The sequence below is a fragment of the Carlito syrichta genome, unplaced genomic scaffold (assembly GCF_000164805.1).
Source record: "Carlito syrichta isolate Samal-C Ts95f unplaced genomic scaffold, Tarsius_syrichta-2.0.1 Scaffold307169, whole genome shotgun sequence".
NCBI lineage: Eukaryota > Metazoa > Chordata > Mammalia > Primates > Tarsiidae > Carlito > Carlito syrichta.
The window spans coordinates 23,872-35,263 of record NW_007251265.1 but is presented as its reverse complement, the minus strand read 5'-3'; the positions used below and the strand labels follow the sequence as shown (position 1 = coordinate 35,263).

Here is an 11,392-nt window from a genome sequence, read left to right as displayed (position 1 = left end):
AACCCGCAGGCTCAGGCAATCCACTCACCTCAGCCTCCCAAAGTGCGGGATTACAGACTGAGCCACGGAGCCCAGTGTCTATCTTATTTTTCAAGGTATGGGCATTTAGGGTTCTGAATAGGAATTGGTTGCCAGTTCTATGTCTCCTGTGTTTTCTAAGATTCTTATAGTTTGAGGTTTTTCATTTACGTCATTGATCCATTTAAAGTTAATTTTTGTGTGTGGTGATAGGTTAGGAATCCTGTTTCAATCTTCTGCATGTGATCAGCCGGTTTTCCCAACACCATCTGCTGAATAGGTTCTCCTCTCCCCAGTGGTTGTTGTTGATGGCTTCATCAAAGATGAGTTGGTTGAGAAATTGAGGCTTTGCTTCTGGAATCTCTATCCTGTTCCTTTGGTCTATGTGCCTGTTCTTGTACCAATACCAGGCTGTTTTTATTATAGTAGCCTTATAGTAAAGTTTGGAGTCTGGAAGTGTAATACCTCCTGCTTTGTTTCTTTTGCTAAGGATTTTTTTGACTATTCATGGTCGTTTATGTTTCCATATAAGTTTCTGTGTTGTCGTTTTCAGGTCTGAGAAGAATGATGTTGGCAACTTAATGGGTATTGTGTTGAATCTGTAGATTGCCTTTGGTAGGATGGACATCTTAACAATGTTGATTCTTCCTATCCATGAGCATGGAATATTTTTCCATTTGTTTGTGTCTTCTTGGATTTCTTTGAGCAGTTTTGTATTTCTCATTGTAAAGCTCTTTCACGTCTCTGGTTAGGAAAATGCCAAGGTATTTAAATTTTTTTTTTTTTTTTTGTGGCTGTTGTGAATGGGATTGTGTTTTTATTTTTTTTATTTTTATTTATTATTATTTTTTGAGTTGGAGTCTCACTCTGTTGCCCAGACTGGAGTGCAGTGGCTGCTCCCGGCCACCGCAGCCTCGACCTGCTGGGCTCCAGCGATCCTTCCGCCTCAGCCTTCCCAGTAGCGGAATTACAGGCATGCACTACCACGCCCGGCTGATTTTTTGATTTTATTGTAGAGATGTGGTCTCGCTGCCCAGGCGGGTCTCGAACCCACGGGCTCAGTCAATCCACTCACCTCAGCCTCCCAAAGGTGTGGGATTACAGGCTGAGCCACTGAGCCCGGCTGGGATTGTGTTTTTAATTTGGATCTCTGCCTGCTTGTTGTTGGTATATAGGAATGCAACTGTCTTTTGTACATTTTGTACCCTGAGACTTTGCTAAAGTCCTTTATCAGTGCAAGCAGGTTTTTGACAGATTCTCTTGGATTTTCAAGGTATAGGATCATATTATCAGCAAAGAGGGATAACTTGACTTCCTATTTGGATACCCTGGATTTCCTTCTCTTGTCTAATTACCCGAGCTAGGACTTCCAACACGATGTTGAACAAGAGGGGTGAGAGTGGGCAGCTTTGTCTTGTTCCAGTTTTTAAGGGAAATGTTTCCAGTTTCTGTCCATTTAGCAATATGTTAGCTGTGGGTTTACTATTTTGAGGTATGTTCCTTCTATACCTAGGTGTTTGCGGGTTTTTATCAAGAAAGGATGCTGGATTTTATCTAAAGCTTTCTCTGCATCTAATGACATAATCACGTGGTTCTTGTTTTTACATCTGTTGATGTATTTAATGACATTTATTGTCTTGCGGATGTTGAACCAGTCCTGCATCCTGGGGATGAAGCCTGCTTGGTCATGGTGGATGATTTTTGAGATGTGTTGTTGGATCCAATTTGCTAGATTCTTGTTGAGGATTTTTACATCTATGTTCATAAGGGATATTGGCCTGTTGTTCTCTTTTTTTGTTGGATGTTTACCCAGTTTGGGTATCAGTGTGATGTTAGTTTCGTAAAATGATTTGGGGAGAATTCCATCTTTCTCAATCGCCAGGAATACTTTCAGTAGGATTGGTATCAGCTCCTCCTTGTACGTTTTGTAGAATTTGGCTGGAAAGCCATCCGGTCCAGGGCTTTTTTGGTAGGTAGATTTTGTATGACAAAGTCAATTTCCTGGGTTGTTATTGGTCTGTTTAGTACCTCAGTGTCTTCTTGTTTCAACCTGGGGAGATTGTGTGATGTCAGAAAGTCCTCTATTTCATTTAGGTTATCAAGTTTGTTTCCATATAGGTGTACATAGTGATCTCTGATAATCTTCTGTATTTCTTTCGGTCAGTTGTGATTTGATCTTTTGTATTTCTGATTGTGTTTATTTGGGCTTCTTGCTTTTTCTTGATCATTCTGGCTAAGGGGTCCATCAATCTTGTTAATTCTTTCAAAGAACCAGTTTTTGTTTTGCTGATGTTTTCTATGATATTTTTGTCTTCTATGTCCCGTATTTGGGCTCTTATTTTGGTGATTTGGATTCTTCTGCTAAAGTTGGGGTTTTGGTGGTCTTCTGTTTACAGCTCCCTTAGGTGATTTGCTAGGCTCTCCACTTGTGATCTTTCTGTTTTCTTGAGGTGTGCTCAAAGAGATATAAATTCCCCTCTTAGAACTGTTTTCATGGCATCCCAGAGGTTTTGGTAAGATGTTTCTTCATTTTCATGTTTCCAGGAATCTTGTAATTTCTGCATTGATTTCGGTGTTGACACAATAGTTGTTCAGCATCATACTGTTTAGTGTCCATGTCTTTGTGGGCTTTGGGGAATTGTTGTTAGTGTTGATATTTGTTTTTATTCCACTGTGGTCTGAGAGCGTGCATGGCAAGATTTCAGCCTTATGGAATTTGTTTATGCTTGATTTATGGCCAAGGATGTGATTGATCATGGAGTGCATTCCATGTGGTGATGAGTAGAATGTATATTCTGTGGTTATTGGGTGGAATAATCTGTAGGTATCTACTAAGTCCATTTGACTGTGTGTCAAGTTTAGATTCTGGATCTCCTTGTTGATTTTTTGCCTGGATGATCTATCTAGGGCTGTTAGTGGGGTATTCAAGTCCCCTACTATAATAGTGTTAGAGTCAGTATCTTTTTTTGTTGTTGTTTACTTAGTAGTTGCTTTATAAATCCTGGTGTTCCTGTATGTAAGTACTATTTTCTATTATCAAAGGCCCAAAATTCTTTTTTTCTTTTTCCAGCGTTATATTTTTATAATGTGAAAGTTATATTTGGGGGTTTTATCTCCAAAATTTGTTTCACTGAATAAACGTTTGTTCTACCTTACTATAAGATAGGCTTTAATGCCCAGAACAATCTCTTACATGACGTTTTAAATTATATATATAATTTATATATATATATAGTAGACTTTTTGGAACAGTTTTAGGTTCACAGAAAAATAAATAGAAAATACAGAGAGCTCCATATACCCTTGACTTCATCCTGCAGTCCCCCTAGTCTGTTAATATTTTGTATGAGTTGGCATGTTTGTTATAATTGTTGAACCAATACTTATATATTGCTGCTGTTGTTATCTAAAGCTCATAGTTTACGTAGGGCTCACTCTCTGTGTTATACATCCCATAAGTTTTGACAAGCGACAAGTGTATACAGCCTGCTTTACTGTGTCAGACAGAGCAGTTTCACTGCCTTAAACATCCCCTGAGCTCCCCCAATTCATCGCTCCCTTCCTCTCCTTGAGTCCCTGGAAACCACTAATCATTTTTAAGGTTGCCATAGTTTTGCCTTGTCCAGAAGGTCATATAGTTGGAATCTTCTTTTACGTAGCAACATTCCCTTCAAGCTCTTCCATAGCTCTGGTGCCTTGATGGCTCTCTTTATCTTGGGTGAATTCCATTGTGTGGATATGCCACCTTTTGTTTATTCATTTACCTATTGTGGTTGCTTACAGATTTTGGCAATTATGAACAAAGCTGCTATAAACATTTGTGTGTAGATTTTTGTTTTTTTAACGGACTTAAGTTTTCAGCTTTTGGGGGTAAATGCCAAGGAGCACAATTGTTGGATCGCGTAGTAAGAGTATGTTCCGTTTTATAAGAAACTGTGAAGCTGCCTTAAAAGCTGCTGTACCACGTTTGTAGTTCCATCAGTAATGACTGAGAGTCCTGTGGCCCCACCTCCTGGCCCGCATTTCCTGCTAGCAGGATCCTAGGTTTTCGCCACTCATATAGTGGCGTCTCATTGTTGCCTTACAGTTTCCCAATGTCATATGACCTTGAGCATCTTTCCATGTGCTTATTTTGCCACCTGTGCGTCTTCCATGGTGAGGCACTATCAGATCTTTTGCCTGATTTTTATTGGGTTTCTTTTCTTATTGCTGAAGTTTTAGAGCTCTTTGTATGTTTTGGATATCAGTCCTTTATCAGAAATGTGTTTTTGCAAGGATTTTCTTCCAATCTGTGGCTTGTTTTTCATTCTTCAGTGTCTTTTGCAGAGCAGATATTTTTAATCGTAATCAATGATCAGCTTTTCTTTCCAAATTATTTAGTAAGCCATTAAATATTTTTTTCTTTAGAAAAAGGTCTGTGTTCAATTTTTTCAAACTTTTTTTTAAGTCACCATATTTGCTCAATGGTTTATTTTTGCCCTCATTTATAACTTTTAATGACAAGGAAGAATTACTTCCTCGAACTCTTGTCTGTCTGTCTGTCTGACACATACACACACACTGTGCTGCTGTGTTTGATCAGGAGTTTCTGCCTGCGTGCGTAGAAAGACACTCTCAGATTGCAGGGCTCTTGCTCACAGGAGCGAGCCTAACTTGGGCACACGTGGTGTTTTGTGTGTGGACCACACAGCAGACAATGGCTGTCTATACTACTGAGTTCTAAAACACAGCTCTGTACTCAAGGGGACAGATGAGGGAAGGGGCATTCTAAATGAAGACATACATCATAGAGAGAAGTTTTTTCATTTTAAAGTTGTGTCTGATTTCGAGGTTTGTCATATCACCTCCTGGTAGTGACATCATGGAGTCTCACTCTCCAAACTCTGCACTAAGTAGCCTTGTGGCCTTGGGCAAGTTTTTAACCTCTTTGAATTTCAGTTTCTTCATGTTGAATGAAATCACTCCCGAAAACCGTTTTCATCTTTAAAAATCTAGGTCTTATAGCCAACATAGAACTTTTACATCATACTATTACCTATTATTCTTAAACAATATTAGAGTTAAGGTTAGGGAAAATTGTCTTCAGAAAACACAGCTAGGCCTGTGCTGTAAAATAACAAGGCCAAAATTAAAGCGAGTAATTGTGTGTGTGTGTGCGCGCGCGCGCGCGTACTTTGTCTTCTATTTTTTGAACCTTAAGAGAGACTTGAGGACGTTTTCAGTGATAGCCTGGGCCTGCTAGCATGGCTAACGGGATATATCCTGGTGGATAAAGAGCAGCATGACACAATCATCCTTTGGTTGCTCTGCCCACGTTAGAAGAACTTGGGGTCTAACGTCAGTAGGCCGTGAACCTTGCTTCTATGGGGAAAGGAGGAAGAAAGCAGATTTTGGAGCTGAGAAACATACATTAAATGATGTCCAGGGTGTACGGAAACATGCCGTGTGCAAGGAGGATTCTGTTGGCCTGGTGTCTTCATACCCCACATTGCTCTTTATTTGATTCTAGCAAGAACCACATTCTCAATGTTTCTGTTATTAGAACTCAAGTTCACTTCACAGTTGTATGCAGTGGGTTGTTTCCTGATTCGTGAAGAATTGAATGACGGTCACCTCCTTTGGAGTCCTAAGTTGCTGTCTCTATAAACCAGTGACAGATTTGGCTATCTTACTATCCCATGCCCTGACAAAAGTTCGCCTTGCTTCTCTTTATTTTAAGCAATCTGTGTCTTTAAGCTTGAGTCTTTCAAGCACACCAAGTCATAAAAAAGGCCTTTAAAGAGTTTCATATCAGTATCAAAAACCTAGGAGATTTGCCAATGAGTCCTTTGGTTTGAAAGGAAAGTTTGGAACTTCAGGCATCGCTCTTGCCATTTTCGTGACAAGTCAGGTGTCCACCTTAGCCCTTCCAGTCTTTCTCTGTATGAAATTCTGTCTGTCTCACTAACTAATTTATGCTGAGCTCAAAGACCCATCTTTTCCCCCCAGAAGTATCTCCCAGGCAGACGGCATCATTACTCTGAAAACGTTTGTGATGCGGGGGGCGACGGGGGGTGCGGAGGAACTCCGGGGCTGAGATGACGGGAAAGCCGCAGCCTCAGAATCTCTGGCTCCTGCCTCTTCCGTGCTGACACACGTCTGTGTGATTGTTGGTAAAGTTTTTGGTGGATAAATCGTATAATTGGTGGGAGACCAAGAAGGGAGTGAATCAAATGAGCATTAATTGAGAGCTTGCCCTTAAGAAAGAAGGGACTCAGTAAACATAGGCAGCAAAAGGTCGTAAATAGTCACTGTTTCACTCTGAAAATGGAGACTGCTTCTTATACTTGGTTCGGATATAGTCGGAGACCATGGCCAAGGTTGATTTTAAGATTTCAGTTTTCAAATGAGTATCGAGGCGTCCCTTTACATGTCCAGCCTGTCTCATTGGGGCAGGGCTGAACACGGGCTTGGCTGCAAGGCTTTTGTGGAGGTGGGGGACTCCTGGGTTCCCTCCCTTCCTCACAGCCAGGCGACCACCCCCAGAAGGACACTGGCGCCGTACTTCTCAGAGAGGTTGAGGTGGAGGAGTCTGGACACAAGACGCCAGGCCCACGGAGGATGGGGAGCGCAACCTGCCAGACCAAACGGAGAGGGTCCTCAGTACGAGGCGACATGCTCGTGCCGAGCCTTCCGAGCCTTCCCTGCTCAGCCGCTGTTGTGCCGGCAGCCGGGCGGGTGGTCGGGAGGTGGTTCTGGCGAGAAGCTGGCCGTCCGAGAGAGCAGCCCTCAGGAGTCTGGCACTGGGGCTGCTGCAGTGGGGAAGACCGCTGGCGTTTCCAGCTGGTGTGTCAGTGCCTCCGCCCCGGTACTCGAAGAAAGTCTGACAGGGACACTGGGGGCAGATGAAGGAGATAAGAAGCGCTGCTGTGGCCACAAAACAGGAACCAGAGACTCTAAAAAGAACGTGCAATTGCTCCTTACTTGAAGATTTAAAATGTTCGGGTAGAAGTGGAAAAGAAATGGAATTAGAAGATAAAGTTGAGGAAGCTCCCAGAAATCAAACAAAAGACAGAGAGATAAGAATTGGAGAGGTGGTGACATCTGACTCAGAGGCCTCAGAGCAAACGAAGAAATCAGAGGAGTGAGACCATCAGAATTTCTTTCCAAGAACTGAAGAACACAAAGTTCCCAGACTGAAACACTCTGCCTACCAGTTGTCTGGTCCTAAACCATCGCACAAGCGGGCCAAAAATTTGGGTTGCCACCGACTTCTCGGCAGCAGAAACTCTAAGATAGGAGAGCTGTGCTTTAAGTTTCTGAGGGAATTTCCAAACTCGAGTTCTGTATCCAGCCAAACGATGAAGTCACATGTGAAGACGGAGTATGTTCATTTCAGATGCGCAAGATAGGAAGCGAGTGTGTCTCGATGCACCTCTTTTTAGGAAGCTACTGGCAAATGTGTTCCACCAAAACCAAGGGGAAAACTCAGAACCTGGGAAGCCAGCAGTTCACGTGAGAACAGTGAAGGGAGCTCCCAGGGTGTGCTGAAGAGAAGTCCTAGAAAAGACATTGTTAAGCTTCTCTGAGAACACTGGCAAGGAAACTCATTCTTACTATTTGATGCTGCTTTCCAATTGAGAATAAGTAATAAGATAGACTGGTAGGTGAAGATTATTACATCAGCAACACTGGGAATTACAAAAGCAAAGTATAGTCTCAAGAAACAGTCGTATACTCTTTCCACATCTGTATTCCATTCCAGGGCTATGTTTCTCCATGAAAGCTTTATTTTAGAATTCAGTGGTACTCTTTTTTAGCATGTTTGAAACTTCAAGTGAGTAGTTCCCCGAAAGACCTTAGTGGCAGAATCTTGCCCCTCCCCTCTGTCAGATAAAACCCTAGGAGGAAGGCCCATCTACATAAAAGAGAAGAAGGCCTCCGCTTTGGAGGGGTATGTTCCACCTACATTTCGCCACCTCCCCGCCCCAGTTTGCTGTGACCTCTGAGGCATGGAGGTTCTGCAGAGCAGTTTAAAAACACTGGTCTAGCAAAAACCTCTGCTGAACACACGGAGCACCGTTAGCTTCATGAACTCGCAGAAGCAAAACATGGTGTCGCGTGTATAGTAAGCTTGTGAAATGCCGTCTTGACAAGCTGACACCTATCTGAATATGTTAGTCTCTTGTTAAATGAAATGTCTTTGCCTCAGTTTGAAACGAAGGCTGGAGCCCCCAGTTTTTGCATTCTTGACAGTTTAAAGTCTGAAATCCGTGACTCCGCTTTGAGAAACATGGAGCTGTGAAACACACTGTGTCTTGGGTGGGGCAGCTGCGTTCCACACGTGGCTTGTGGGAGGCCCTCAGCCCCCCTTCACGCTGCCCTTTCGTTTTCCCCCGTCACCTTTGGGAAACCATCGAAAGCGTCATGGCTATAGGTGGCTTTCCAGATACCGTCTTTTCTGGTAAATAAAGCTGAAAGATGGGGTGAAGGATAAAAACAGACAACTTAATGCCACGAGAATGTGTGTTTTTGTGTAGTGTGGTTATTATGAAATGTCTGTCACATCCTATTTGAATCTGCCTGGTACCACGAAGCGTCAAAGGTACCAGTGGAAGAGCATGGCAGTCACTATGTCATCTGAAAAATGATTTATCATTGGTGGATCTTAAAAATGCCAGCTCTGTCTAGGTGTGGTGGTTCATGCCTATAATCCCAGCACTTTGGGAAGCCAGGGTGAGAGGATCGCCTGAGCCCAGAGGTTCGAGACCAGCCTGGGTGACTTAGCGAGACGTATCTCAACAATAAATAAAAAAAAAATTAGCTGGGCATGGTGGCACATGCCTGTGGTTCCAGCTACGTGGAAGGATCGCCTGAGCCTAGCAGGTCGAGGCTGTGATGGCTGTGAGCATGCCACTGCCCTCCAGCCTGGGCAATAGAGTGAGACTCTGACTTAAAAAAAAAAAAAGCCAACTCTGTGGCTTTAACTACCTGTGCACCTTCTTGGGGAAGGGTAGTCCCTAAACAGCCATTCTGTATGCTAGTTAATGTTTACTTTTTTTCTTGTCGGGCTTAGGAATATAATGGAGAAGTAGCTAAAAACCCTGTGTACTTTGTGCACCCAAGAGTTCAAGCGCATGTTGCTTTTGCATCTACTTGTTCTTTTCAGGGTCTTCAACTCAATAATGCAGAAAACAAAACTCACGAAATTAAAGAAGAAAACGACATTTTTAACTCCACCTTTTGTATCTCTGCTTGTAATTTTGGTAATTAAAACATTGAACAAATACATACCTTGGCAGGCAAATTATTTAACCGGAAGTTTGATCAAAGTACAATTAGAAGAACACTCAAAATCATAGCTAGAGCTGTTATTATCTTCTTGGGCGCGACCCAAAAAGTGGATGTGCAGATCAGCGTTTCAGACTCAGAGTGTGCATGTTTATCTTGAAGACCATGCAGAATCAGTTGTTTTCGAAAGTCAGCAGCAGCCCTCATTTTTAGCCCTCTGTCACTCCCCGAGGGTGTTTCTGGGGGCTTCTGTGAAGAAGCACAGCTGCGGGGGGTCATCCACTTCGGTGGCAGGGTGTGCCCAGACGCCACGTGACTGTGGAGCCTTTGCAGTCACTGCAGAGCCGACTGGAAAGTGGCGTCCCCACCCCAGAAAGCCTTTGCGTGGCTGCCTTCAAGTCCAGAGCCCTACCAGGCACACTTTAAGGTTGACTTGGGACTTCCAACTTTGCAAGAAAATAACCGTTGGAAGGGCTGGAGATGTTCTTCATTTCCTTCTTGTTGCCTTCTGCTTTCTCCACTTAAGAAAGCAGCATCTGTCTGTGTTGTTTCTCCTCATTTTGTTTTCGTTAAATGAGGACTTTTGTTACCCGGAATCGAGGCCTTCTGTGCATTTCTGTGCCAGGGCACAGCAGTACATGGCTCCAGGAGGGGCGTATCTGTGCGGGTACTGTCCCTGGACGTGGGCAGCGTCCTGCACTGTGACCTTGCCGGGTGGCCCTGCCTGCTAGCCTCATTTTATTAAGCCTGCCATGTATGGTTCATGCCTTGAGGGATGCTGATCCCTCTAAGTTTTCCTCTTATTCTTTTCTGGTTTCTAAACGGCTCACTCACTCATGAGAGCAGAATTACCTGGGGACTTGAGACCTGTTGTTCATTTTATAGAACTCGGATCCACATACGTTTGAATAAATTTAAGTTTTTAATTTGCCATTTGTAGCTTATCTTGGAAAGTCATCCTGGTCCTGCACTTAAAATTCTGTCCTGGGCATTATTCCTAATATGTCACTGGTTTATTTCATCCCCCAAAATGATGTTGATAGTTCTGGTTTCTCATTGGCGCATGACAAAGATTACTTACGCTACTTTTGAAAGGTTTAGGATAATCTGTATTTTACATACTAAGAATCATGACATTGATAGTAATACACCGTAACACACAGTGAAATCCTTGGAGGAGTTGGCAAGAATGGTCTTTTCCACCCACTTATAAATTCTTCGAAGCCAGTCAGCAAAGGCAGTGCAGCAGCTCATCATTTCTTCTTGATGTTCAGGTAGTGCCAGCACTCAAGGTGACACTGGCGAGCTCTGTCTACCAGAAAACGTTCTCTTTCTGATCCTCAGACATCACTGTTGAGATGGCCCGTTCCCTGCATATCTGATGCAAGTACCTTCATAGCTCAGCACGCACCTCCAGCACGCCAAAGTCTGTCTTCAGGTGCATGCTATGAGCAGAACTTGGTGATGCATGATTGTGTCTTGAAACCATGAACTCACCTCGTGCTGACTCGCTGCTTGCCAAAGTCATCCCCCTCAGTCCTTGCATGGGTGCCCTGTGGCTATAAAAGTCGGTCTGGCACTGCTTTGCTTACAGTCGTCTCACCTCAGACCCCACTTAGCAGCTTCTGTTTCTCAGGGAATGTGCTCTGACTGAGCTGGAACTTTAGGAAGTAGAGAGACGTGGTCCACCTACAGAAGCCCTTAAGAGCACACGGGATGTCAACTCCCTTGGCCACTCACAGTGACGTCCACTTGAATGAGGCTATAAGTGATGTCAGAAAAAGCTAGAGAGACATCTACGGCCACAGGATTCTCTGGCTTAAGTGCACACTCAGGCGTCAGGTAATATGTTAATAATATTAATGTTTGTGGCAGTTTTGTTGAACTTTTGCTATGTGATCGACATACTTGTTTTACATGAGTTAGACAATTTAATGTAACAACCCTATGAGGCACAAAATGAGCATACTTATTTCACAGAAGGCAAACTATAGCTTAAAGTAGGGTTCTCAAGGTCCCACAGCTAGCAACTCGTGGATCGAGGGTTTTGCTAGTGGAGACAGGTCTGACTCTGAGCCCTGCTCCCAAGTCCTATCTCCTTGTA

At 43.3% G+C, this 11,392-nt stretch overlaps 1 protein-coding gene across 1 annotated transcript in view; it reads left to right on the top strand.

The window, feature by feature from the left end:
• The window catches only part of SPATA5 (spermatogenesis associated 5), a 267,058-nt gene extending 256,424 nt beyond the window's left edge, over nucleotides 1-10,634 (top strand). Inside the window, exon 15 of the mRNA XM_021715497.1 lies at nucleotides 10,563-10,634. Within this exon, the coding sequence (XP_021571172.1) occupies nucleotides 10,563-10,625 (63 nt within the window). The 3' untranslated portion in view covers nucleotides 10,626-10,634. The remainder of the gene's footprint in view (nucleotides 1-10,562) is intronic.
• The last annotated feature ends 758 nt before the right edge of the window (nucleotides 10,635-11,392 follow it).